The following is a 27,881-nucleotide window of genomic DNA, read 5'->3' as shown; positions in this document are numbered from 1 at the left end:
AGACAAACTTATAAACATTAATTTATGGAACAATGTTTCCCATAAACCCTTTCTGAAGAATATAGTAGAGAATGAGTGTCAGGCAAACAATGACTAGAGAAACATAGAAAGAACTCAGAGCGAGCATTAATATTTATTAGTAGGTCTAAGACAAAAGAATGGCTGTAAGGGAGATGCGTACTATCTGATGTAGAGTGCAACTATAAAAAAGGGAGCATGGGAAGCACAGTAGATAATCTTGCTGATTGGTTTCACAGATATAAACAAAATCCTCAGATATCAAAATATTGCCCCTAACTGTGAATACTTCAAATCAGATGCTAGAGGAAACAGAAGGTAAAGAGACTAGACGATCAGTCATGCACCACTTAACGGCAGGGATACATTCTGAGAAATGCATTGTTAGGTGATTTCATTGCTGTGTGAACATCAAGTGTACTTACACAAACACAGGTGGCATAGCCCATTAACACTGAGGCTAGGTGGCATATACCATCGTATATGCAGTTCGTCATTGACCAAAATGCTGTTATGCAGTGGATAATTGTAGTAGCTAACTTCAATACTGCTCACAGAAGGGAGTCACAGTAATACCCCTAAACCGAGGGAACTAAAGGTATATAAAGAACACTATGTTCATAAAAAAAATAACCATTATATTTATTTGTATGTGACAAGTGTCTATAGATGCAATGGTGGATCTTTTTAAATTAAATTTAATTGGGCAGTCGGACATCCCTCTCACAAGACTACTGGCTCCCAAGTGCTCCCCTGCCTACCTTCCTGATTGCCCCTAACCACTTTTGCCTGCCAGTCTGATTGCCCCTAACTGCCCTCCCCTCAGGCTTGATCGCCCCCATCTGCCTTCCCTTGCAGGCCTGGTCCCTCCCAACTACCCTCCCCTGCTGGCCATCTTATATGTTGGAGTGATGATCAATTTGCATATTACTTTTTTATTAGATAGGATAGAGGCCTAGTACATGGGTGGGGGCCAGCTGGTTTGCCCTGAATGGTGTCCCAGATCAGGGTGGGGGTTCCCTTGGGATGTGGGGTGGCCTGGGAGAGAGGCCTGTGGTGGTTTGCAGGCCAGCCATGCCCCCTACCCCCTCGACCCAAGCGGAGGTCCTGGTATCTGGGATTTATTTATCTTCTATAATTGAAACTTTGTAGTCTTGAACGGAGACTGGGGCTGACTAGGGCGGGCGGGAAGCTTGGCTTCCTCCATTGCTGTGGAAAACCCAAGCCTCCTGCTTCCTCCAGCTCCGTGGCTACCATCATATTTGTTGAGTTAATTTGTATACTCACTCCTGATTGGTTGGTGGGCATAGCTTGCAGGCATAGCGGAGGTACAGTCAATTTTGCATGTTTCTTTTATTAGATAGGATATCATCTTATAATCAGCCATATAACCTACCTTCATTTACTGATGTATTTTTAACTGTATTTATATGTATATTAGTCATACTGGCAAATAGAATAAATCTGTCAATCCCAATATTTTTGCAATAATTTAATTTTCTTAACGTCATTTAACTAGAACCTCCAAAACAATAAAAGCTGGAATAAGTTAAAAATAAACTCAACTAACCCTGGCTAGTTGAATGGGCATTGTCCTGTGCACCGAAGCGTTGCTAATTCAATTCCTGGTCAGGCCACATGCTTGAGTTGCAGGCTTGATCCTTGGTCTCCCTGGTCAGGGGCCTGCAGGAGGCAGCTGACTCATGTTTTGCTCTCACAACAATGTTTCCCTCTCTCCCTCTAAAAATCAATACAAATATTTAAATAAACAAAAATCTACTAAAAATAACTTCAGCATTTTAACAGTAAGGTTTAAAGTAGCTTCCTTCTATTCTTACGTTACTAAGTTTTAGTTACTAAGAGATTCTGTATAAGCCCAGCTAGAATTCAACAGTTATTGTTCATTAGGGCTAGACCAACCTCCACTGAGAACCTATTCTGGAGAGAAAGACTCCCTTTTCTCAATACCCAAAATCTAGCCTGACAATCACACCTAATTAGTTTTTCTTCTCAGGTCGTTTTTCATTTTCTTGGATAGAGTCCCTCGGTAGTTATATCCTGCTTTTAATTTTTTTTCCAGCTGACTATATGTTCGATGTGCATTTAGCTACCCAATGCAACCTCACCACCAGCATTAATCATTTTGTCTTCCCTCTTCATGCAGTCTGAACTTAGTTATTTTAAAACAGCTTCCTTTTTACTTTTCATTCATCAGGTGTTTCTTTCCTTTTTATACCCCAAAATTGATGATTGGGAGTATTTTCAGCTTATAAATATTATAAATATTCTTCTTTAGAAAATTCAAGCAATACTGAGAACCAGACCACATATGAAAATCATATGACCACCGAAAATCAACTGATCACATCTATTTCAGCCAGGGTGTTGAATATCTTTTTGGTTATTTGTCCCACAGAGTGGGACATCAGATAATCTATTACCATCTGAGAATATTCACTTAAGATTAAAAGCAAAGACCTCAAAGCCTCCTTTGCTACTGGTACTTTCCCTGCATGTTTCTTCTTCTATTCTGCTCTGCTTGAATTACAGGCAACTTGACATTTATATCACTATCAGGCCTTTTTCAGACGCAGTTGATACTTCAGTCCATTTGGAATGGCACTAAATGGTTCTCTCTTGATTTGAAAACATCCAGTGTATCTTTCATCAGCAACTCAGAAACTATAAAGTGGCTAAACTGGCTATAACAATCAGCAGGCTAGTAAAATACATTCAGACTCACATTTCTGTTTTCCATCTATTTATTTCTTTTACAAATAGCTGCTTTCTTAAACAGGCTTAGAGAAAACACACAAGAGCATGAGAGGGATATATGATTAGGGGAGGCATGCTTTTTGAGGGGGAAAAATTAAAACTAAATCACATTAAAAAATAACATTACCAATACTGCGGTCTCTGGAAAACAAATAGGCACACACAAATGAGTAGCAGTAAATCTGCATAACATTGGCAAATTGTATCAATGTCAATATCCTGGTTGTGGCATATCGATAGTACTACATACAGTTTTGCATTGGGGTGGGGAGGGAGGAAACTGTACAAGGGATCTCTATATTATTTCTCACAACTGCACATGAATCTACAATTATCTAAGTGAAAATTTCGGTTAAAAATATGATTGGCAGAACATAGACAAAATGTTTATAGTACTTACATTGTGTAGTGATAGGATAAAGAAAAATCTTGTTTTCCACAGTAAACATATCACTTCATAATAAAATATATATATGATTAAAAAATAAGAATTCTTAACAAGGGGAGAAGATATAATCAAGACTTGGAACATTTAAAAACACTATAAAATCTCAAATATGAATAAAGTGATTATAGGGCTGTTTAATAAATCATGGGATTCTAATGTAAGATAAATTCTTAATTTTAAAAAAAATATACTTTATTGATTTTTTATTTTTTTTTTTACAGAGAGGAAGAGAGAGGGATAGAGAGTTAGAAACATCGATGAGAGAGAATCATCGATCAGCTGCCTCTCACACCCCCCCCCCCCCCCACTAGGGATGTGCCCGCAACCAAGGTACATGCCCTTGACCGGAATTGAGCCTGGGACCTTTTAGTCCGCAGGCCGACGCTCTATCCACTGAGCCAAACCGGTTTCGGCAAATTCTTAATTTTTAAATACTGAATAAACCAAGGTGAAATACTATTTCCTACCAATAAACAACTAATTTCTGGCAATCATAACCTGAGATGGTTATGTACTCTAGAGACCAATGCCCTAGCCATATGAGCTTTCTCAGTGTTCTTGAAAATTGCTAAGCCACTTCTAACCACAAGTCTCACCCACCCCAAGTTTAGGCCTTGCTTACGCATCTAGGGACCACTTCAAAACCAGTTCAAAGGTCCTTCTTCAACACTGTCATTGCACCTTTTATTCTTCTTTTACAGCACTTCCTCCCAGTGGAAAGGAATCACCTGTGACTGTTTCATGTTGTCTTCCTCCTGTGTCTATAAAAGGGACCACGGGTTTGTCACAGTGAGTTTGTTAGTGCCTAGCACTCACCTAATCATGTTTTAATGAATTAAGTGCCAACATAATTTATAGATGACCATCATAATGGATTACAAAGAAAATTAGGACTCTACTGGTCAAGAATAATTGTTAGGTAGATTATTCTCAAGTGCTGAGCCCTTCTGTGGTTTATTTAATTCCACAAACATTTCTGAAGGGTTTACAGAGGTACCACATCTTACACAGCAATTCTGTAGTTAATGAGGCAAAACTGCATATAATTAAAATTAACTTTGGAAAATTACCTTAAACGTCAGGACAAAAGCCTTCGTTATTTTAAAGCCTACATCTTAATCGCTTTTGTTTCTAAACTCCCTTTCTCTATAGAGGATATCAAGGTGTGGTTTGAGAGGACAATATAGTATTTCAAGAGATTTCTTTTTTTTCTCTTTAGGGAGAAGAGAAGTACATATAGTTTAGCTAAAAAAGGTTAAATCTGCGCATGATCTGATTCCACAAGACGATGCAAAGCATGATGGTACCTTAGGTGGTGAGGATACAAAGATATGAAAGACAAGATTGCAAATTCCTAGAGGGTTCACATTCTAGCTGAGAAGAAAGTATATATATAATCATTAGAATAAAACATTAATTTATATAAACTGCTACTAAGTGTTTAAAAAACAATAGCATGTTAGAAGATGAATATGTTCTTTCTAGTGGCTTTCTGTAACCAAATCCTAATTTTCTAGCCCTTGGGCAGATGGATTCTTCAGATGAGCTAGAGAAAAGTTAATGTGTTCACAGTCAATAGAGAAAGCACATTAATATTTCCATAGTTCAAAAACAAAGAAATCTAATAGATATGCTGGCTCAGTGTGAAGAGGCATGTGCTTCACTGAGGCAGGGACTGTGAGCTGAAAGGACGGTGAATGGTGGTGGCTCAGCAGGATACGGCATCAGTATGGACCTAGACTGGAGTAGTGATGAAGGTGTGAGAGTTTAGGGCAGGCTGGCTGGGGCAGCTGGGCCTGGAGAGCTGAGGGAACAACTTTATCCAGACCTGCTTTTAAATACTTGTGTTAGGTGATGCCAAGGAAACTAGACTTATCTATACTCTTAGCAATGCGAAGCCATTGAAATTCTGAAGTAGGACAGTGACTTCACTTCTTCACCAGCTAAACCCAGGATGGAAATGAAGAGGCTGAAGGTGACTATGAAGGGCCAGAGATGAGGGGGCCTGAAGAACACAAGGGCCCTGGCCGGTTTGGTTCAGTGAATAGAATGTCAGCCTGAGGACTGAAGGGTCCTGGGTTCGATTCCAGTCAGGGGCACATGCCCCAGGTTGTGTGCTCAATCCCCAATAGGGGGCGTGAAGGAGGCAGTCAATCAATGATTCTCTCTCATCATTGATGTTTCTCTGTCTGTCTGTCTGTCTCTCTCTCTTTCCCTTCCTTTCTGAAATCAATAAAAATATGTTAAAAACAAAAAAGAACAAAGGAAAGAGGGTAAGAAGGAAGTTCAGATTTTTGTTTCAAGTATAAAGTTGGAGGACTCAGCAATCAATAATATGTAAGAGTAAATTAAAGATTTGAAGGTTACTTTAGGTTATGAGTTAGTGCAACTAAGAATAGACATATATAACTTTGTAAACGTAAGTGTCCACTGATTTTATAATTATTCAATCTATTTCTAAATACAAAATTAAATGCTTAGTGTTTTAAAAAAATCAAGCTCACAGGACAAGATGAAACAGTGCTCTACATTACAAAACACATCTTCTAAATAAAAGCATGAGAAAGTCTATAAAATTTATTTTTATTTGAAAAGAATGTATTAGAAAATATATAAAATTTTATGAGTAACCCATTTTTGACTTTTTTTTTTTTTTAATGTAGTATATTTGCAGAGGTTAAAAATGACTTAAGTGTTTGAGTGATTTCCTGGCAAAAATATTTTTCAGAAGAGCTGCCAGTAAATTAGAGAGACAATCTAAGTATCATTTGAGTAAAATTTGCTAAAAGCAGAAAGTACAACTAAAAATAAAGTTAAAAAAGAAATAAATATTAAGAGTCTGAAAATTGTTCAGAATTGCCATTTACAAACTCTCTTTTGAAATCTTGTTTAAATTATACAAATAAAAATTTTAACAAAAAATAATTTAAAAATAAAACAAAAAATGCTGTTTCATATGACAGCTTCCATGGCAAGGTAACACCCAGACCTTCTGTGCCCATAATTATTCAGGGGAAAAATGCCAGAAACTTCCATCACACTATGCAGAATGCACTTGTGGAGCAATCTATTGTTCTTGGACACAGCCAAGTTTTACCTCCAGCCCCACCTGACTCATCTTCTTGGTTACAAGGATGCCAGAGTGACCTTTCAGAAGTGGTATATCACCTTCTTTCTGGGCGGGCATGAGTGTGCATGGGTGTATGTGGGTGCTCCTTTCTGCTGAGAAGTGAAAGAGCAGCTGTGAAACCAGGGACAAAAACTGTATGTGAACAAGCAGGGAGCCTCCAGCTCTGCAGCTCTCCACAAGCTGGTTTAAAAGCACAAGCAAGGAAATACTCTAGACCTGCTACTTTCATCAGCTAACAGTGCAAAGTCCAGCAGCTCGGCAGTGTTTGGTTGAGGACCTGAGGGTTCAAGGAGAGGGATGGGATATTTATGGGAGAGAAAAGTCCCAGAGACAAATAATTTCCCCCCCACAGAGCTGCCACAGCCAAGCCCCACAGGGCCATTCAGAGTGTATTATGACTAACTTACACTGCCAAGCTTTTTCACCATGTGAAGCATGAATTGAGCCATAAGAAACCACAGAAATGGCCAACCCACAGGTTTCTCCAGTCTCCTGGCAGAAGAAATACTGCAGTGAACAGTTTTAGAGGGTTTAAATAGGAAGGAAGCACACTGTATGGCTTCATGTACTGTTATGAAAAGGTCTCATCTGGAAACTAACTTTAAATAAGAAATATTACCAAGGAAGGCGATGTTAGTCATAAAAGCTGTTATTTTCTGCAATGTGATACACAGTAAAGGAGAACAAAACTGAAATATATGCACAGTTTATAAAAATTAGTCACCTGGAATTCTGTATTTTCTCACTGCAAAATTAACATGTGGTAACTAACTCTGTCACAACACTTAATTTAGAAAACCCCTTAAAAGGTTATATATTTAGATAGTTAAAAAACAGGAGACTGGTAGGATCTTCAGTTGTAGACAAGAAGCAAAAACCCTGGCAAAAAGAAAAAAGAAGGTAACCAAGGAAAAAACAAAAGACAGTAATGAAGAAAGAGACAGGCCCAGAAATGTCCCTGGGAACTAACTGCCAATGCTCTCCAGGCCCAGAAACTCCAGCCTGATCTTGTCTTCCTTGCGGCTCTGATCTCCCCCAGCATCCTAGAATCCATCCTCCCTCCACAATCCCTGGGAGTCAAAACCTCCCACACGGAACCCAGAATTCATAAAATTACCACTATATGTAATGTGACATATTACATGCAGTAATCATTATCATATATAGTAATTCTATGGGGAAATTTCCCATTACCTTAATGGGAATACTACAGGTATGCTGCATATTAAGTATGTCCATAGGTGAGCTTGGCACTTAACTAGAAAAATATGTTCAGTGTCTCAGATAAACCAACTTTCAAACTTCTGAAAGAGACACATTTGTGTATGAGGGACGGTCTGAACTCTCACGCTTGGTTACCATTTTGACTCCATGCCAGTCAGAAAAGTTCTTCTCAACACTGTTCCTGTGAACTGACCCAGATAAGATTTAAGGAGACACTCTTAAATAATAGCAATCTTAGAGCATCACAAGCCTGGCACTCCATGACACATAAGACTAACCATGGCTTTTACCCAAAGCCCATGGATTTGAAAGAACTATATGGGGATATTAAATAAACAAAACTCACAAACACAAAAATTTTGCCACAAACTGACCATTTTAATTCTACAGGATATTGTAGTTACCTTTTCAGCTGTTATAAACATCCCTCTCAACTTGCTTAAGCATATGATTCCATCATCCATCCTCTTCACTGGCATTGGAAGAGATAGATTACCATTAAATACAGATAGATTAGACAGCAGAAGAAGCAGTTTACTGCTAGCTTGCAGTCTGTCAAATGTCATGAGGTACACAGGGAGCGAACCCACAGAGTTTGGTTACCATGTCTATAGCCAACATCACATGCCCTGTATCCTTATAGGGAAGTAGCCCCAAGATCCATCATGTGGGTAATTGCTAGTGGTGGTTGTGGTAGCCATGGGGAGAGCGTGGTAAGGAGAGAAAGCAAGGAAGGTGGAAAACAAGACTGGAGTATGATTGTGGGTGAGAGCTCAGTAACAGACTACAACACGTATGTCTGAACCCAACACACTGGCTTCCCGCACAGTCTTCAATATCTTTTCTAAGACTATGGCCCACAACCCTGTCTTTCAAGCTTTATTTCTACTTTGTTCTCAACTGCTCTACCTCTGGCTTTCAATCTTGTTAAAAGGCATTTTTGTTTAAACTAGAGGCCCAGTGCATGAATTTGTGCATGGATGGGGTCCAGCTAGCTGGGCTCCAATTGGGACAAATCAGGGCTGGGCCTATTGGGAGGAGGAGATGGTGGGAGGTTGGCTGGCAATTGGCTGGTGGGCCCCACCCCAGTTTGGGGGTGGGGCTGGCCATGGGGCTGTGGGCGATGGGCCAGCTGGCTCTACCCCTGAATGGGTTAAGAGGTGCTGATTGGGGGCCAGTGGCCTGGAGGAGGGTCCATGGGTGGGGCCAGGTGGGAGGAGGATCTGCCTGATTGGGTGGGGCCAGGTGGGAGGAAGGTCTGCAGGTCGATCAGGGTGGTGGGGACTATTGACAGCGTGGCCAGCTGGGAGGAGGAGCTGCAGGAGATTGGCTGGCAACTCTGCTGCTATTGGGAACTGGAGTGCTATCAGGGGTGGGGCAGCCAAGGGGAGGGACTACAGGTGATTGGCCACTCAGCCCTGCACCCTATTGGGGTGGGGTACGATCAGGGGCAGGTGGGCGGGGAAGGGGAATTGGAGTGCTGCAGGCCTATCATGGTAGGGTAGGCTGATAAGGGGCAGGGCTGGCGGGGGTGGAGTGGGTGTTTGGCCAGTAGCCAGCTCTTAATTGGGGTGGGAGAGTCCCATCAGGGGCAGGCCAGCAGAGGGGAGGGGCTGAGAGGTTGGCAGGGCCAGCCCCACCCCCTGATCAGCCAGTTGGCTGGCCACAGTGGGCGTCATAGTAACCAGTCATTATGACCATTAGGGTTACTGGCTTCATACATACATACATACATACATACATACATATATATATATATATATATATATCCTCAGTAACATTGAGGATTCAGAACCATTGCTGACACAAAATGTCTATTTATTCCACGTAAACTCAGTTACCCTGATGAAAGGAACGCAGCACATCTGGAGGAAAGTGCTGGGCCAGGAAGAAGAGGATTCCCTTCCGGTAGCAGGTCTGCCCTGGGACCACTTCATCATTCTGCGTCTCAGTTCTTTTGAAAAACAATCTTTGCCAAGTCATTTACCACAATGATTTGTCTTAGAAGTAACAGAAAAGTGCTCTGCAAATTGTGAAGCTAAGTACTTTTATTCTAAATTCAGTTACATTCACATAAAAACTCCAGTTTAAGACAAACCTAAAAAGAAAAGTCAAATAGAATACGAAGCCAAACCAACCCTAAACAACCCTTCCTCACCAGATTAGACATGCCATTCCCCTTCAAGATATAAGGCCAAGCTTGCCATGGCAAGAACAAGGTTTTTACATTTATTTTTTTCTCCTCCTCCTCTTCTCCATTCAAAAAGCACTCATTTCATAAGATCCAAAAGATGAGGGAAAAGTTGAAATCCACAAATAATTGAGTAATCTTCAGGGCTGTATCAAGGATAATGTTAAGGAAAAAGTTAAAAACAAAAATTTCATTACAGATGTAAATGCTTCACCTGGCTAGATTTTTCCTGTGAGCTTTTTGGCAACTTTTTTCAAAATCTCAGGAAATTACAAACAAATGAAACACCAAAGACAAAGGAGGAAAAAGGACTAACTTTAGAGCCCTAACAGGTTCCTCCTTTCTTGTCTGTTTCTTCGCTTTCAGAGAGTACCACCAAACCTGCCACAAAATCAGATGCTAACAAGAGCTTTTGCTTCCTGCAAGTTGACAACTCTCTGTCTTTAAATAAATGCCTCTATTTCCTGTTAGCATTGGTCAGTCCCAACTACCAAACCTATGAAGTTTGAACAAAAAAGACTCTCATACCAGCGACTCTCTCATACTTGGCCAGGACACTGGAACACAAGAGCTGGGAAACCACAGGGAAATTGCCTCTCCAGAGTGGCAAGGTCTGTGCATGGCACAGAGACAGGCCCAGCTGGGGAAGACGAGGGATTATAGATGAGACTGAGTTCCATCATAAATATCTGGGATTAGGCCCCTGAAATGAAGTCCGACTACATACAAGGCTCTCTGGGGGAGACACCAAGAATCACACACAGTTCTTGCTCAGAAGGGGCTTCTAATCTCACTGGGAAGGTATACCACATGGAAAAAATTAATACAAAGGACAAATGAGAAAACAAAGTGTGTGCTAAATCGATGGTGAGTCAGTATCACATGGTTCACACAACACATAAACCCGATCATCAGTTTCCGATTCACGAACCTTCTAAATAGTATAGCTCCTCTCTTCATATAAGAAATATTAGGTCTTTCTGTATGTTAGGCACTTATACTGGGTACTAAAAGATACAAATGACCGAAATGAAAGCTGTCTTGCCCCTTCTAAAAGTTGATGGTTACTTGACAACAGGTAAGTAAACAGGTTATTAGAGAACAATGGATTTAATTACAGTATAATCACACAATCACACAAAGTGTTAGGAAAGAGGGAAGTACAGGAGCCACTGGAGGATCAAGAAGATTCTAGGCGGCTACCTTGAACCTGGGAAAAGGGGAAATCAGATAAATTATTCTCAAAAAGGTTGCCTAACATGTGACTAGAAGAATGAAAATTAGCAAGATAAATTGTTTCAGACAGAGGAAAGGCATATGCAAAGGCTCTGCAAGAGAGAGAGCACTGCCATTTCAGTAACTAAAAGGGCCTCTTTAAAAAAAAAAATGTTTTTGTTGATTTTAGAGATAGAGGAAGGGAAGGGAGATAGAAACACTGATGAGAAAGAAACATCTATCAGCTGCTCCTGCACACCCCTTATTGGGGATCGAGCCCACAACCTGGGCATGTGCGCTGGCTGGTAATGGAATGGTGACCTCCTGATTCATGGGTCAATGCTCAACCACTGAGCCAGACCAGCCAGGCTAAAAGCACTTTTGAGAGCTGTACCATAGTGCAGGGATGTGCGTGTACACGCTCTGAATTCAAGGGTCACTACTACCGTATTTTTCGGACCATAAGACGCTCCGGACCATAAGACACACCAGTTTTTAGAGAAGGGAAATGAAGAAAAAAAGATTCTGAAACAAATAGTGTCCTAAAATATTTTATGTGCATTAAAACCCAACATCACAGTCATAAACACATGTAATCAACCCTGAGTAAACAGCAGCATTTAGAACCATTTTAGAGCCGGGCAAGCACACAGAGACCACACAGAGCCAGGCAAGTAAAAAAAACTTTTTTTTTAAAGTATATGTGTAGGCTATATTTGGACCATAAGACGCAGGGACTTTTCCCCCCCACTTCTGGGGGAAAAAAGTGCGTCTTACGGTCCGAAAAATACGGTACTTCCTGGGTGAATAAATAAGACACAGCTAAGGAAGAACAGTCAGAGGAAAAGAGCAGTGCAGGGAGACCCTTGAAGAGATGCCCCAGTAAAGTGAGATTTAGGACTAGCTAGCAAAGGAGAATATATAAAAAGAAGAAAAGGGGAAAAAAAGAGCTATGGAAACTGGGATTAAAGAACATTTAAGAAGCAGAGGTCAACAAGGCTAAATGGTGCTACGATAAGGATGCAAAATATCCAGTGATAAGCAACAAGGAAGCTAAAAGTGACCAGTCAAGAGATTATGTTAGCCACTTAATAGGGTGGAACCTAACTAACTTCCTTAGGTGAGGAATGACAGGGAGGTAACCAATGAACACAGTGACCTATTCATTTCAAACATTTCAACTAGAGAAGGAAAAGATACGGCAGTGGCTTCAGGAAGAGTTGCAGGTGGAAGAAGCCTGAGAAAGATCCCAAGGAAATTTACTGACTAGAAAATCTTGATGAATTCTCTCTATGATGTGTACACATACTCACATCCTTATCTCCCCTCCACCCCCAAGTGTTTAACTTTCTTCGGAAAATCTGAAGACAAAAGTGTAATCAATGAACTGGAGGTCCTATCAGGAGTATGGAATTCTACTCTATCAAGGATGTCTTTTTATAACTCTTTCTTACTCAGTGTGTCTTAAAAATAATTGCTTTCCCCTGAAAAATTTCCCCTGCATAACCATTTAATGGCTATGTTTCAGTGAATCTGTCTACTTCTGCTATGTATGTTCCATCAAATCTACTTAATGACATGTAAATGACTCCAAAATAAAACTAGCAAGAAAAAAAACTCACACTTAATCATCACCCCACCATTAAAAGAAAAATAGTCAAAGCTTCTTTTATTCTATTTTGTCATCCATTGTAAGGAAAACTCTCCCCTTTTCAAGTCTTTAATGACTAAAAATAACTGACAATTATTTTTTAAAAATATTTTATTGATTTTTTACAGAGAGGAAGAGTGATAGAAAGTTAGAAACATCAATGAGAGAATCATCGATCAGCTGCCTCTCGCACACACCCCTACTGGGGAGGTGCCCGCAACCAAGGTACATGCCCTTGACAGGAATCGAACCTGGGACCTTTCAGTCCGCAGGCTGACGCTCTATCCACTGAGCCAAACCGGTTTTGGCTGACAATTTTTTTTTAATTGTCAAGCTCAGGACCACTTCCACGCATAACTTTCATAGCCAGAATTAGCAGAAGGAAAAAAGAGATGTTTTCACAAGTTTAATGGTTTGCAGATAACTAATCCTGACTGCTTCTACATGACAAGCAAAGAGTTTAGTAAATATATGAATGGAAAACAAGCAATAATCAGTAAATCATTAGAATTCTTAGGATGATAATTTTGTATTTAAATCAATCATAAAGTCTCAGAATTTGTAATCACATCCAAAATATTAAAATGCCTAAAACTTAAGACTATCACTTAGGCATTAAAAGTAAGCTATCAGAAACTTATTTTACAAGGTACTTAACTAGAAAGAATCACTCAAACAAAGCCATCTGTGTATGAAGAATTGCTAATAAACAGACCACATAATGGGATAAGCCAGCCAGTATCATTAAAAATATCCTTTAAAATTCACAATGAAAAAGTGAGATCTTTATCGAATAGTGTCAGCTGCAAACCAGGGGATGAGCTACATATTTTCAATTTATTCTTAGTGAGTAAGTCTTATACTTAAAGATTTTTAAAAAGACTTTGCTGCCCTGGCCAGTACTGCTCAATGGTAAAGAGGGTCACACTATGCACTGAAGAGTCCCATGGAGCAGTCAGGGGTTCCATTCCTGGGTTTAGGATTTGCTCCTGGTCCCAAGTCGGGGTGTGTGGGGGAGGCAACCAATCAATGTGTCTCTCTCACATCAATGCTTGCTTTCTCTCTCTCTCCCTCCCTCCTCCCTTCCTTCTTCCCTCCCTCCCTTCTTTCCTCCCATCCACTCTCTCTGAAAAGCAATGGAAAAAATATCCTCAGGTGAAGATTAACAACCACCATAAAATAAGGTACTTTGTATATTAAATACATTATACTGCTTTTTGAACAGACTAAGTACCTGTAAATATACTTGGGTAAGAAAAATAAACTCAAGGGGGTGGGAGCATGCATGGGGAGGGGTTTGGGATATGAGGGGGGGATGAGGACAAATATGTGATACCTTAATCAATAAAGAAATTAAACAAAAAAAGAAAAAAGAAAACACCTTACACAGAAGTTATCAGTGCATTGTAATGAATACTGCACAGCCTACCTACTAAATACAACACACCTTTGTTGGTGCTTTAGGGGTATACAATTTACCAGAATACAAACATCATCCTGGAAAAGACACCTACACAGATTACTTCACTACTTGGTGGTGTGAGGTCAATGCCACAATGTAACCTTCACTATGTCACTCTATTAGAAGGGTTCAGAGGTCATTATCACAATCAAGGTGAGAAGTAATGGCAGAGGAAATAGAAAAGAACAGAGAGAGGGGAAACAATATAGATATATACGGGGGTAGGAAAAGTAGGTTACAGCTGTTCATCTAGAAAATACAATAATTAAAAAAACAAGAATAAACTCCATGTTTCGTGTACTCACAACTGTAACACTACTTTTGCCCACCCAGCCTATTTAATAAGACTAATATGCAAATTAGCCATCACTCTGTTACACCCACAAGCCATGCCCACCAGCCAATCAGAGTGAGTATGCAAATTAACCCAACCAAGATGGCTGCAGCCACAGAGAGCAGTTGAGAGGCTTAGGTTTCCCTGGCAATAGAGGAAGCCAAGCTTTCCCCCTGCCCTTGCCAGCCGAGGCCTCTACTCAAGGCTACAAAGTTTCAATTATAGAAGCTAAACAAATCCAAACAGGAATGGCTGCCGGCCTGGAGTGAACAGGAGGCTTGATTCTGCTCCAGGCTACAAAGTTTCAATTATAGAAGGTAAATAAACCCAATATCAGGGCCTTCACTTGGGTTGCCAGGGGGCGTGGCCAGCCTACAAACCACCACAGGCCCCTCGCTCAGGTGGCCCCATGCCCCAAGGGAACCCCTATCCTGATCCAGGTCACCCTTCAGCGCAAACCAACTGGCCTTCACTCATGCACCAGGCCTCTATCCTATCTAATAAAAGAGTAATATGTAGATTGACCATCACTCCAACACACAAGATCAAGATAGCTGCTCCCATGTGGACACAAGATGGCCACCATAAGATGGCCAGCAGGGGAGGGCAGTTGAGAGGGACCAGGCCTACAAGGGAGGGCAGTTAGGAAGCACCAGGCCTGGGGTGATCAACCCTGAAGGAGAGAGCAGTTAGGGGTTATCAGGCGAGCAGAGGGAAGTTGGGGGCAAATAGGCTGGCAGGGGAGTAGTTGGGCATTAATCAGGCTGGCAGGGGAGTGGTTAGGGGTGATCAGGCTGGCAGGCAGAAGCAGTTAGGGGCAATCAGGAAGGCAGACAGGCGAGCATTTGGGAGCCAGCAGTCCTGGACTGTGAGAGGGATGGCCCAGACTGGAGAGGGTGCAGGCTGGACTGAGGGACACCATCATCCTCTCCCCTCAGTGCATGAATTTCGTGCACGGGGCCTCTAGTTCTATATAATAAAACCCTAATATGCAAATCGACCAAACAGTAGAACAAGTCGCTATGATGCACACCAACCTCTCCTCCCCCTGGTCAGCCCCACCATTGTTTGGCTCCAAACACTCAGCTGCAGGTTCAATCCCTGGCCCTCGTGAGGGCATGTGCAGGCAACCAATCAATGTGTCTCTCCACATCAACGTTTCTCTTTAAAAAAAAAAAAATCAATGGAAAACATATCCTCAGGTGAGGGTTAAAAAAATTGTTCATGGAAATAACTGAACATGGTATAAAAATACAGTCACACTCAGCTGCCCATGGTGGAAAAAAATGGTGGCAGCTTCCAACTTCCTCAAAATAGCAGAAGGGTCTAAGGATGAAAAGAGAAAGGGGAAGGGTAGGAAGGAAAGAAGCATCTAGGCCATGATTTTATCCTGAAATTTAATATCAAGGACACTCTCTCAAGCATTTTCACACTAACCACCAAACCTTTAACTCTAGACAGTCTTCCTTTGCTTTGATTTCATTTAAAGATAATAAATCAACTACGTAAAAGGTTAAACATTGTTTTTAAAATTATCTTTATAAAAAACATATTTTTATTTCAGAGAGAAAAGGAGAGCAAGAGAGATTCAGAAACATCAATAATGAGAATCATTGATCGGCTGCCTCCTGCAAGCTCCCAAATGGGGATTGAGCCCCAAACCTAGGCATGTGCCCTTGAACGGAATTGAACTTGGGACCCTTCAGTCCGCAGGCCAACACTATTCACTGAGCCAAACCCGCTAGGGCTTAAATTATCTTAAATCTAACATTAATATCAAACTCCAAGAAAAAACTTAGCATGGAGTCGAGGATGCAAACTCAAGTGTGTCCAAGGGCTGAGTAGCACACATAAGTGAGGACAATGTGACTCACATGGACTGTGAACTAAACACACATGAGTCTGTCCAGCAGGAGCAGTGCCTCCAATTCAGCAGACGATTGCCAAGAGGGGCCCAGACAATGTGGCTTTCAGGTTTTTCAAGAGGAGCCAGAAGTCCAGATTTTTGTGCTATTTCTCCTGATTTATAAACAATGACCAAAACTTAAATTCCTCTTTTTGTTAAAATACTATGTGAACCAAGCCAAATATGACTGTGGGTGGCCAATTTGTGAAATCTAGGTAAGAGATCAGAAACCTGGGTAAAGGTAAAAATCTACAAACTATCCCTTTATATTAAAAATCAGGGAGTCTTTGCACAATTCCTCTTCTCTCTGTGCAGTTGTATATCATGTAAAGCTGGCTTTAAGACACGGAAGACTTCAAGTGAAGAACATCCAAGCTCTGACACCTAATTGTCCTCCTAAAACATTTCCTGCTATTAAAGGCCAATTTATGGTGTATAATAAATGGTACTGCATGCAAAGGACTTTGCACAGTGCCTAGGGCACATAACAGAATTCAATAAATGTTAGCTATTATTGAGTTTTATTATGAATGAGGATAGAACATAGATCAGACTGTGTATTTCTCCTTTGCATGACTGATTTTTTTTAACCACTTATAAAACCCAATAATCCCCTTTAGACATGAGAAAAATTTCAAAGGGAACTGCATTCATCAGTGTGGCATTTGGTAATTTTATGCCTTCACAGTGTTGTATTATTTCTTAAGAACATAATAATGGATATTTTAAAGTTTTAATTTGAGTTAATATGAAATTTTAAAGTTCTGTCCCACTTTTAGATAAGGATCACAGATCATCCAAATTCAGTTTGTCGGACATGAAAGCCCAATTTTTTCCAAAAAGACTGCCCACTTTCCTGACTCCTCGCGTGACCATGTAGATGTAGAATGTTAGATCTAAATCATGCTTTAAGGCTGTCTGGTCCAATCATCACATTTTACAGATCCTGCATGGAACTCCTTCCAGGTCCCACAGCAGTCTAAGGCAGGCTCAGAAGCCCCAGTCTTCTTTTTCCATTACCTCACAAGTCCCTGGAGGCATGTATGTTTGAGGTGGTTGGTTAAGGGTAGCAGGGGGGAGCTTTGGACTACAGCTTTGAAACAAAACTGTTCTGTGTGGAACCAATAATCAGTACTGCAGACAGACACAAACCTCAGCCCTTGGGAGCAAAGCCTCTACCACCTAAAAGGATAGGGGAGGGAGGGTTTCCTACACAATCAAAGCCTTGCTTCGATACATCTCATGTTGGTCAGAATCTTTTTTAAACCCTCTAATATCAACTATGTCCTTCTAGCCACTGGCTTGGAACAAGAGTTCCAAACTTCTATGAAAGAATCTACTTTATTTGCTGGGAAAGTAGAGCTACTAAGCAAAGGCATCGATGATTTTCAAACTGTCCAACTTCCAAAGAACTGAGAAGTATTTTCGAAATGTAGCCTAAGTGGAGAATATAGATTGTGTCCTACATTCAAAATTTGTCTTTCTAGAAAGCATGTTTTATTATCAAAGGATATAAAGCAAGCTGAGAATAGGAGACTAAAATTAGCTCAAACCACAAATAACCTAACATACTTATCACTTCCTTATGATCAACCTAAAAAATCAAACACTAAAGGCATTTACAAAACTAAAGGTGTGGTGTCAATTTAATCCTTTAACTTCAAACTGTATCCTTAATTCCTCCTAAAATGGACCTGGCATGTAAACACTACCAAAAAAAAAAAATTGAAAAATGACATTTTATTAATTCAAAGGCAAGTGCAAGGGAAACCATGAATGCAAAGTTTTGCTGAATAAAACAGCATGTACCATGCAGTTCTTCAGTGGTTAGAATGGTAACCACCCCCTCAAACTGAAGATAGGAAGTTTCAGATGATGGACCACACCCATCTCCAGCTGTGTTTCACACTGAGCATAGGGACATACCAAACTCCTACTTCAAACCAAAGCTTGCCTTCTTCTCCTACAGTTATTTATTTTCCATTTTCAAAAGCAACATCTTCCAATCAACCAAATCTGTTGGGAAACACAAAAGCTCGTTGTCATCAAGTAGTGGAGCAAGTTGCAAAAGGAAGTGTAGTTGACAAATATGCATTCATGAAAAAAAAAAAATGAGTTTATTCAATGTCAACTACTTTGACAGTGATTCTCTCTGCATGACAACTACATTTTAATAAATTTGGGGGTGGAGGGTGGGGATTCAAGCTCCCAAAGCTATGGAAACAATTGTTGAAGTAAAGATGAGTACAGAAGCTACCAGCTGCCACTGTAGATTGTTCAATATTGTTACTCAAACTCTCAAAAGCATTCTTATTAGCAAGTAGAAAAATAAGGGAAAGTAGCAGACTTGAGTAGTTATTTTGGCAAGAACAGATGAAATAAAACACTGCTAATGACACTAATATTCCTAGGGTGTATCAAGAAAACGGTAGTAGGACATGAGGACTATTTAAATATACTTAGAAATGGTACCACCATAAGTACGTAAAGCACCCATTCCTTGGGAACCAGCATCCCAGGATGTGAATTCCCAAAGAATAGTCAAGCAATGTGAACCAGCTGATCCTTATGTGTGGCTAAATCACCTTGTGTACTGGGGTTGCTCCAGAAATGTGGTGGTGGCTTAATGCAACTTCCTGATCTTGCACCATTATGTTCCACCCCACCTCCAAGAACAATCCTAAAGACCCTGTCAACAGAGAAGTGGTGGAGAACAATAATGTTCTTACCTCTAAGATGCTTTTAATATCTTTTTTTAAAAATATATTTTATTGATTTTGTACAGAGAGGAAAGGAAAGACATAGAGAGTTAGAAACATCGATGAGAGAGAGTCATCGATCAGCTGCCTCTTGCACACCACCCACCGGGGATGTGCCCACAACCAAGGTACATGCCCTTGACCGGAATCGAACCCGGGTCCCTTCAGTCCCCGAGCCGACGCTCTATCCATTGAGCCAAACCGGTCTCAACTCTAAGATGCTTTTAAAATACACCCCAAATCAGGGTAAAAACAATGAAGCAAAACGTTTTCAACAAAAAACACAGAACAAAATATCCTCCCCCACAAAAAGACCATTGGATATCTTCTCAGAGGCCCCTCTTTCTGTGCAAAAGGGAGCCAGCCACACAAACATTCGTGAAGGCAGCCTTTGCCATCATCCTTGCAGAGGCAAACTAAACCTTGACTATTTGAATAGTGAGGCAGCACGAAATCTGAAAGGGATAAACCTAACAGTGATCAACGTTTAACCATCAGGAAAGGTAAACCTAATTCACCATATATGCTAAATGTACAATAGTTTGCCTGTTTGTTCTCTTGAATTAAGTTATATTCAGAATTGATTTCATTTAAAGACATTTTTAAGTAAGCCCAGATTCTTAAGAGAACTCCAACTCTCTGGAATAATCACCTGATGTTCCACTTTCCTGTAAGCAATTCACAATAGTATACTAGCTAAGCTGTTTGCTGGAACTCAGTATGGCCATTTTCTAATTGTACTTTTTAAAAGGAAGAGAAGCATCAATAAAATCCATGAAGAATAAAAGGGGAGGGATGTTTCCTAACTGAGATAAGGAAAAGTTTTCCTTCTCTAATCATTAACTAATATATTTTTAAAATACACTTTGGAAACCTAGCTTGGCTATACTCATTTGCAAACGGTGTCACTCACCCACAAAAGCCACACACACACAGAGGAGGCTCTCCTCGTTCATCTGTGAAGAAGACCCGCCTCACTCAGTCTTTGGGAAGAAACTTCTGCAGTAAAAAAAGAAGCCAGCCAGGACACAGAACACTTGGGCCCAAAGGTTTCCATCAACAGCGGTTAAGCCTCAGTAAGGATTTAGAATTTCCTGGCACAGTACTAGATTAATAGTAAGCAGGGAATACACATATTCTCCAAAGAAAATGCAGGCCTCAAGCGACGCTTTGCTAATAAGCCATGTTTACTTTTTTGAGTCCATACTAAAGAACTTCTGGAAGCACCAATTCTAAGCACCATGATGTACTGTAACACTTCATTGCCTTGGGAGAAACAAGCATTCAGAACCGTTAACTGAAGCATGTCACTTAAAAAAAAAAAGGCTAAAAATCATATATCAGTAGTTATTACTTTGTCTGCCATATGACTTGTACCCCATCTCAAAGATCAACTGATTTAGGGGTAGGGGAGAGAGCACTTAACTTTTCTTTGGCTCTTTATTTTTGGAGGGAAACCTTCCACGTCAAATGGTCTTGTTTCTAGTGTTCAGACATTCAAAATTAAGAAAATGTCAGAGACTCGTGACTATGTCAAGACGCCTTGAAAAGGGAGAGGACAGGAGCTGGAAGCCCACTTCTACACAAAGTAAAGCATTATCTCTAAAATGCTGGAGACTTAGGTACTTTCTTCTCAAACATGGCAGATTATGTGAACTATCACACGATTCAAATGAAGTTAGACCAGATGTTGGTTTATTTTAAAAATTACAACATAAAGGGCAGCTACTCTTCGTGTACCTAGTTTGGGTTGAATCTTTCGTAAATTCTCAAGAATCAGTTCCTCTATCTTTTACAGGAAAAACCACCAATTGCTACTTAAGAGAAAAAATAACTCATGTGTCAGGGCTACTCATTTTCCCACATTAATAAATCAAATGAACCCTACTTATTAATAATGTTTCATTTAATATCTCTTGGGAGAAAAATAGTCAATTCTTTCGAGTCCTTAGCTGGACTCACAAAATTCCTATAAAATTTTGAGCCTAACTGTACCCACTGACACCCATCCACCTTACAAAACTGAGTACCCACTACAATGTTTTACAAGGATTACTTCAGGAACACTAAATTTTCTTTGTGAGCACATTAGAGACTTATTATTTGAAGTGAACTTGGTGACCAGCATGTCCATGATAACTTTCAAAAAGGAAGGGTCTGAAGCCTAAAGAAAGGACCCACTCAGCACTGTTAGTTTTAGAGCTAAGACTAGAGAAAAGCAAAAGATTAAATTACTCTCTTGGCCTGAAGGTAGTTTGATCAAAGGCCAAAAGTATTAACCTTTACCGTTTATACTTTGGAAAAAAGCAGACTTTGTAGGGTTGTTACTTTACAGAGAACTATACATATTTTATATCCCACAATCAAAAACCATTTATAAACAGACTACATGCAAAGCCCTTCTAGAAGGCATGTGAAAATCAGTCAAGAGTGATGAGGATAAAGTATTTCAACAATTCTTAGAGAGACAGGTGTGTGTCACCTGCAAACTTCCTATTAAGTTTGCCTCAGACCAAGTATAAATTGGTTGTTAAAGTTCCTGTGAGACAAACTGGTGGTATCAACTTCTGCTGGGTATGAATTCAAGCCTTTCTTCCAAGTCACCAAATGGACAATACTAAATTGCCTCATCAGGCCATGGCTCCCAAAGTGATGATTTTCTCCAAGCGTGACCTGTACTACCATCCTCCTCCCTAGGATGGGAGTTGGGAACCAGGTATTGCTTGTCTTTATATTGTCAGGGCGTGGCAAAGTGCTGCCAAGCAACTCAATTCAGCATTTGTTAGGCACTTACTTTGTCCAGGTGCAGAGGACACCAAGATGAGTGAAAAGATGGACTAGCCGGCCTCTGGAGGAGATAGACCTAAAGAAGCTTGGACTCTGGAGGAGATAGATCTAAAGAAGCAGCTCCCAGGAGAGGAAGGCTTCAGAAGAGAGAAGCATGAAGTTGTATGGAGGTGAGATGACAAAGATCTATCTAGTGTGAGGAGGCACACATTTGAGTGGGAAAGGCAGGCAACACAAAGTGTTGAGCCAAAATATTGTGAAGTGTAAGAGAAGGATGTTTCAGAAACACTATACTTTCTAGTGTGGCTAGGACAGAGGTACATGGAGGGGATGGCTGGAACTTGGCTGCCAGGCTAAGGAGTTTGGACCTTACAGGTATTATGAAAACACTAGAAGTAGTTAAATAGAGGAGTGAGCTGACTCAGGTCTGTTTTTAACACAATTACCAGTGATAATGTAAAGAATATACATGGTGGGGAAGGAGAAGATATGGAGATACTTTGAGGGACCATAATAATATGTAACTGGTCTCACTTGTTTCTACTGTGAAACTACAAACGACTATATTATTATAGGCAAAACTAGATGCCCGATGCATGAAATTCGTGCAAGAGCAAGCACTTGCAGCCCTGGCTTTGTCCAGAAGGTCATCCAGAAGGGTGTCCAGATGGTAGTTCTGCTGTTAGGTTAATTTGCATATTATGCTTTTATGATTATAGATTTAAGAACCTAGACCACTGGGGTGGTAGAAAGAATGCTATGGTGACCAATCAACAAAATGTGGTAGGGGAATCAAAATCCCCAGCACTCACTGGATACTGAAAACACACTGAGTGCCTGATACCAAACTACGCTATATTGGAAACAATGACCCAGCTAGACTTCCCATTTTCCGGAGCACAAAACATGTCCAGCCTATCTGTCAGTATTAACTGGTTACCATGAACGAATGAACACAAACACTGCAGGGAGGAATGCCAGTGTGCGCAAAATACATATGGGTTCAGGTAGGCTTAAGAAAAAGTAGCTGCAATTAAAAGCACATCACAGGACAAAATTTCTGCACCCGAAGAGATCAGAAAACAGACAATTCAAAAAAAAAAAGGAAAAAAGGGAAAGAAAAAGAAAAAGACACAGTCATTATTGTAACAGTTTATACTCTGAAAAACTCCCTACAGGAAATTTCATATTCATTTCTATCATGAAATTCAGTATACTAGTACATTGAAGACATTATTCAATACTACGTATTTTTAGAGGTTTGGGGGAGTTATTCATGCTAAAATGCAGATAATTGGCAGAGATCATTTGCATTACCATCATCCCCACACTGACCTGTTTATGTACTTCCAAAAGTACCAAAGTATTCCTATAAATGTGCCCGTGATGTCAAACCAATAACGATAGCAGAAAGTTCCCTCAACTATTTCTCCTTGTGCTCCCAGTTAATTTAATATAAGCCCCGAAAATTACAAACGTCTTTACACCATTTCCAAAGTGGAGAACAGACACCTAAATTTAGTTCACTAAAACCAGGCCTAAACAAGCACATTTCGATCTAATGGGTCACTAGATGACTAGAACTTCCCAATCTCTCCATGTCATTTCCTTTTGGCTTTTTTTTTAAGTGAAGTGAGTCATAGTGTATAGATCTGTCTCCTCTTCACAAAACAGTCTCTGAAGAGAATGGTATTTAAATAAACATTATTAGGAAATTTTAATATTCATCTTCTTGGATTATAAAAACATATACTGTATATAGCAGTGAAGAATTTTAGTGAACTATTGTTATAACATGGTTTTAACCTAGATATGCATTAGATCGTATTTCATAATGAAAGCAGCTATAAAAGCAAGTCATTTGGAAGAGTGGCCCATTTTACAAAGCCTGCCTCTAACATGGAATAAATCTTGTCTTCTAGTCACAAGCTACAGTTGCAACCTCCTTTATGTGAAACAATCAAATCATTCACATTGAAAGGTAATGAACAGTGTCAGAGAATCAATTTAGAGATGAGAGAAAGAGCAAAACACCTGACAACAATCTTAAACTACATACGGAGGGCAGCTTATCAGCTATTTTCATTAATTCAAGTTCTGTTTTCTCTTCATTCTGGCTCCAAAAACCAATCCCTTTTCCCTATCAGTTCTGTCTCCTCTTAGACAGCCAGACCAACTCAAGTTCTAAGCTCACTAGTATTATTTCCACTTTCCAAACCAGGCATACAATCATTTAAATGATAGAGAACAATTGACATGCAATCATTTAAATGATAGAGAAGAATTTTTAAACCATTTACATGTGTTATCAAGCTGTCTTTTTAATAAACCTAAATGCTCATTAGTACCTATACTATTTATTAGGCTAACACTTAAAAACACAGTTATGCTCATTTTATCAGATTAAGCTTACATAGGACCTTTGCCTGACACTTTTGTTTTCTAAGCTACCACATTCCTCAGCATGCAAGCCTACTTTACCCTTTGTTCATTGCCCAATTGTTGGCAAGTTTCTGCATCTTTTTGTTCTAGTTAGAAAAGAAGTTAGTGTCATAAGAAATAACTGCATTGCCTTGTTTACAAAATTTTAAGCAGAAATTATATTTTTCTAATCACAATAGACTAATCAAGCTTAAAACGACTTTGTACAAGGCTGTCCTCATCGTGACATGCTATAAATTAATTTTGTTTAATTTCCATTTTCTTCTAACCTGAAACACATTTCTTTGAATTCCTGAGAAATAATGGTTTCGGTAAATTGACACACACTTTGGGAAATGTGCCACTTTCAACTCAAGGTCACCCGAACTCTATGTTTTTAAAAATGCCACACTGCCCAAGAAAGAGCCACTTTTCAACTCAAAAAGGAGAAGAGCTTCTGATTTCAGTGCTCGAAAACAAAAATACCTGTACAGTAGAGGTGAGAAAGCCCATAATGGACAACTCTCTAATGTCAAAAGAAACCACCTCTAGGAATGTGGCAATCGGAGTGATTAAAGGAATCTCGACATACTGCGAATCTTGACTAAGTCTTGGAGTTCAAATACGGTAGAGAGAGAAACTTAAGAACAAGGAGGGAAGTTAAAGACGAACATGCTCCAAGCTCTGGCCTAAAACAGTAAAAAAAAAGTTTATTTTAGAATATAAGTTTTTAGAATATTAATTTGTTGTTCCTGTATTACAGATTTTCCCCAATGCTTCATGGAGGCCACCTCCACTTGTGGCGGGGTGTATCATAATATCCAACACTTCAGAGGAACAATTTTTTCATTAAGAACCACTTTAGATTCCATTGCATTAAACCTGATGCAGTCAGCACGTCTACACATTCTCAAAGCCGCTAGTGAAATTCACTCAATTACTTCAGAGAGACTAGACCATGGATACAAACTGTGTATATTTATCATTAACTAATATACTTTATAGTTTAAATAAAAGTAATCCTGTCAAATAAACTTGATGCAAATCTACATGAAACCAAGCATGCCAAAAAAAAAAAAGTCTTCTGTTAGTCAGGCATACCCAAGAATTGCTTAAAGCTTTCTTTCCTTTTTAAGTGGAGCTCAAAATAGATTTTAATACTACCAGCTGATGGATCTCACAATTTGCCTTTTGAGCATATAAGCTGGAGACAGAATAAGCTGCCTTCTCCCCTTTACACAAGACAGCATCTCTCTATTCTGTACATCGTTTATTTAAAACATGGAGTGTGGTTTTGGTTAATCCTCACAACCCCCGCAATGACATTTAATCAGGAGCACATATTTTCTTGTGAGGGTTAGCTGCTGGGGAAGGCAGACCGCTTCGTGTTTTTAATCTGATGTTTTAGAGATAGGTCACAAGCCCTGCCTTCCTGACTCGTCTGCACCACCAGAGCCCACAAGTAGAGAGGGCTTGGGAGACCCAATCATCTCAGCCACGACCAAAGGATAAGATGCTCCTCGGGGAAAGATGCGACTTCAGTCCACGATCGCATCTCTCAGTACAAATGTTAACGTTTCACAGTCCCTGTCTGAAAGGACAACAGTATTTGGGCTCCAGTGAAGGGTGAGTACCTCAGGCCTCCTGGCTGGAAGGATCCTTAGCCAGATACCTGCCTGGCTTGCTGCTGCTCCTCTCTCAGCTCACAGAGCACATGTCTGGTAGACCTGCCCTGACCCCCTTAAAGCAGCTCACCTGCCACTACCTGAAATTACTTGCTTAAGTGTTGGACTGTCCTACTTGACTCTGAGCTCCACGAGGGATAAGGTCTTGTCTTACTCAGTACACACTACCTCCAACGCCTAAGCGGTCCCTAGCACGAACAGGCACGCCACTTCGTGTCCATTAAATGAATGAACAGGAAGGGGGAAGGGGATTTCATCCCTAGGACTCCAGAGGCACACGGAGACGAGGGGAAAGGAAATGTGAAGGAGGGAGGGGGAGGAGGAACCCTTTCTCCCAGGGAGACAAAGGAAGAGAGTCTGAGGTGGTCCCGTCCAGAAAAGGAAGTGGCGGGGGCGTTCTACCAACCCCGGGGGACAAAGAGTGGCTGGGAAGGGGGTCGGGGTCGGGGTGCAAGGGTTGCGCGCGGCGAGCGGAGAGACCCGCGGCCCCCCGGGCTGGAGAGGCAGGTCACCGGGAGGGAGGATGCGAGGTAAGCGGGGGGATCAAAGGGAATGGCGAGGTCCGGAGGCCCACCCGAGGGACAAAGAGAGAGGGCGCCGGGCTCCGCCGCCGTCGGACCGAATCCTCCAGCAGCAGGGCCGACGCGCAGGTCGAGACCCAGAGGAAGCTCGGGACTCGGGGTTCTGAGGGGAAGGTTCCCGCGGCCTAAGCGAAGGGCCTGCCGCCGCGCTCCGGGCTGCTCCCGCACCTGGTAAATGGCCGCCCAATTCCCGGCCTTGTCGATCTGCTCGAACTCCTTTTCCATTTCCATGGCGGGCCAGGGCGGCTGCCGCGCCTCCTCCTCGGCCTACCGCGCCGTCTGCCGCTCTAGGCCGCGCCGCGCACTCCGCCGGGAGTCCCGCTGCAAGCCTCGGCTCCCACCGCTACCGCCGCCCTAGCCGCTGCTTCTTCATGTCAACCCGGCAGCCGGAAGTACGCACCGCGCTGCCGTGGGCTCCGCCCCCAGAGCGAAGGCCAATCAGCGTCCGGACAGGTCAGCCGGCACTTCCGCGGGGTGGAGTCAGGCGGTGGGCAGGGGGGAGAGGGGGAGGGAAGCAGCCGCAGCCCCGCGAGACATCTCGCAGCGCTCGCTCCCCCCCCCCCCATCCGGAACTCCTAGCGTGGGCGGGCACCCGCCCGTTGCCTAGGCGACCCCGGGAGCTCGTCGCTAGGCTTTACCGGGCCTCCAGGGATAGTGAGATCAAACCTCTAGGAAGCCCGTGGAGTCACAGGGTGGTCTTGAAATAGTCGTGTACCTTTCGTGCAACGCCAGGGCCCTGGCCTCAGTGCTCCAAGCTGGATTATGGGCCTAGGAAACACGCACCATTTCCTGCCTCCTGCCTCTGGCCAGATGTCCGCACGTTTTTTCATGAAACTTAAAGAGATTTTTTATTTACCAACCTGCTGAGGAAGACACCTCCTATTCTCTGTACTGGCCTTGTACTTGAAATGCAAGATTTCCATTTGAGGGCTCCAATTTAGGGCGCTGCAGGAATGGATTGAGGTCCTGGCTTGATTTTCAGTCTCCCAAAGTATCAAGGAAATCTTGCCCAGCCTGGACTCAGAGGAGCACTAATTCCGAGGTTCATTCGAGTGTCGGAGAATACAGATTTCTGGGTCCAACTCCAAAGAATTCAGATACCAACAATTTGTACTGTTTACCAGCAACCCCAGCTAATTGTACACCTGTGCTCCTGGAAGCACATATGAAAAGGACTGGTCAGATTGCCCTCCTGCAGGTTCTACTTAAGCCATCCAGCTCTGGAATCGTGAACTGCATAGAGTCAGAGAACCCAGAGGACCGAATCTTCTCTGTTCCCTGTTTGCATCTCAGG

The 27,881-nt window shown here is 41.4% G+C and overlaps 1 protein-coding gene across 5 annotated transcripts in view; it reads right to left on the bottom strand.

The window, feature by feature from the left end:
• Nucleotides 1–26,998, bottom strand: part of PTPN1 (protein tyrosine phosphatase non-receptor type 1) — a 68,050-nt gene extending 41,052 nt beyond the window's left edge. For 2 of the 5 annotated variants that reach the window (XR_006740272.1, XM_036419625.2), the window contains exon 1: nucleotides 26,756–26,997. Coding sequence is in view for 3 of the 5 variants with exons in the window: in XM_036419625.2 (XP_036275518.1) it covers nucleotides 26,756–26,818 (63 nt within the window). In the remaining 2 variants the exon portion in view is untranslated. Of the gene's footprint in view, nucleotides 1–26,755 lie in introns of all 5 variants that reach the window. The other 3 variants (XM_045574403.1, XM_045574404.1, XM_036419626.2) reach the window with 2 other exon arrangements.
• Nucleotides 26,999–27,881: the final 883 nt, after the last annotated feature.

This window comes from Pipistrellus kuhlii, unplaced genomic scaffold, assembly GCF_014108245.1.
Source record: "Pipistrellus kuhlii isolate mPipKuh1 unplaced genomic scaffold, mPipKuh1.p scaffold_m20_p_6, whole genome shotgun sequence".
In the NCBI taxonomy this organism is placed as follows: Eukaryota; Metazoa; Chordata; class Mammalia; order Chiroptera; family Vespertilionidae; genus Pipistrellus; species Pipistrellus kuhlii.
Note: the sequence above shows the minus strand (reverse complement) of the source record. Positions and strands in the feature narration are given on the sequence as shown.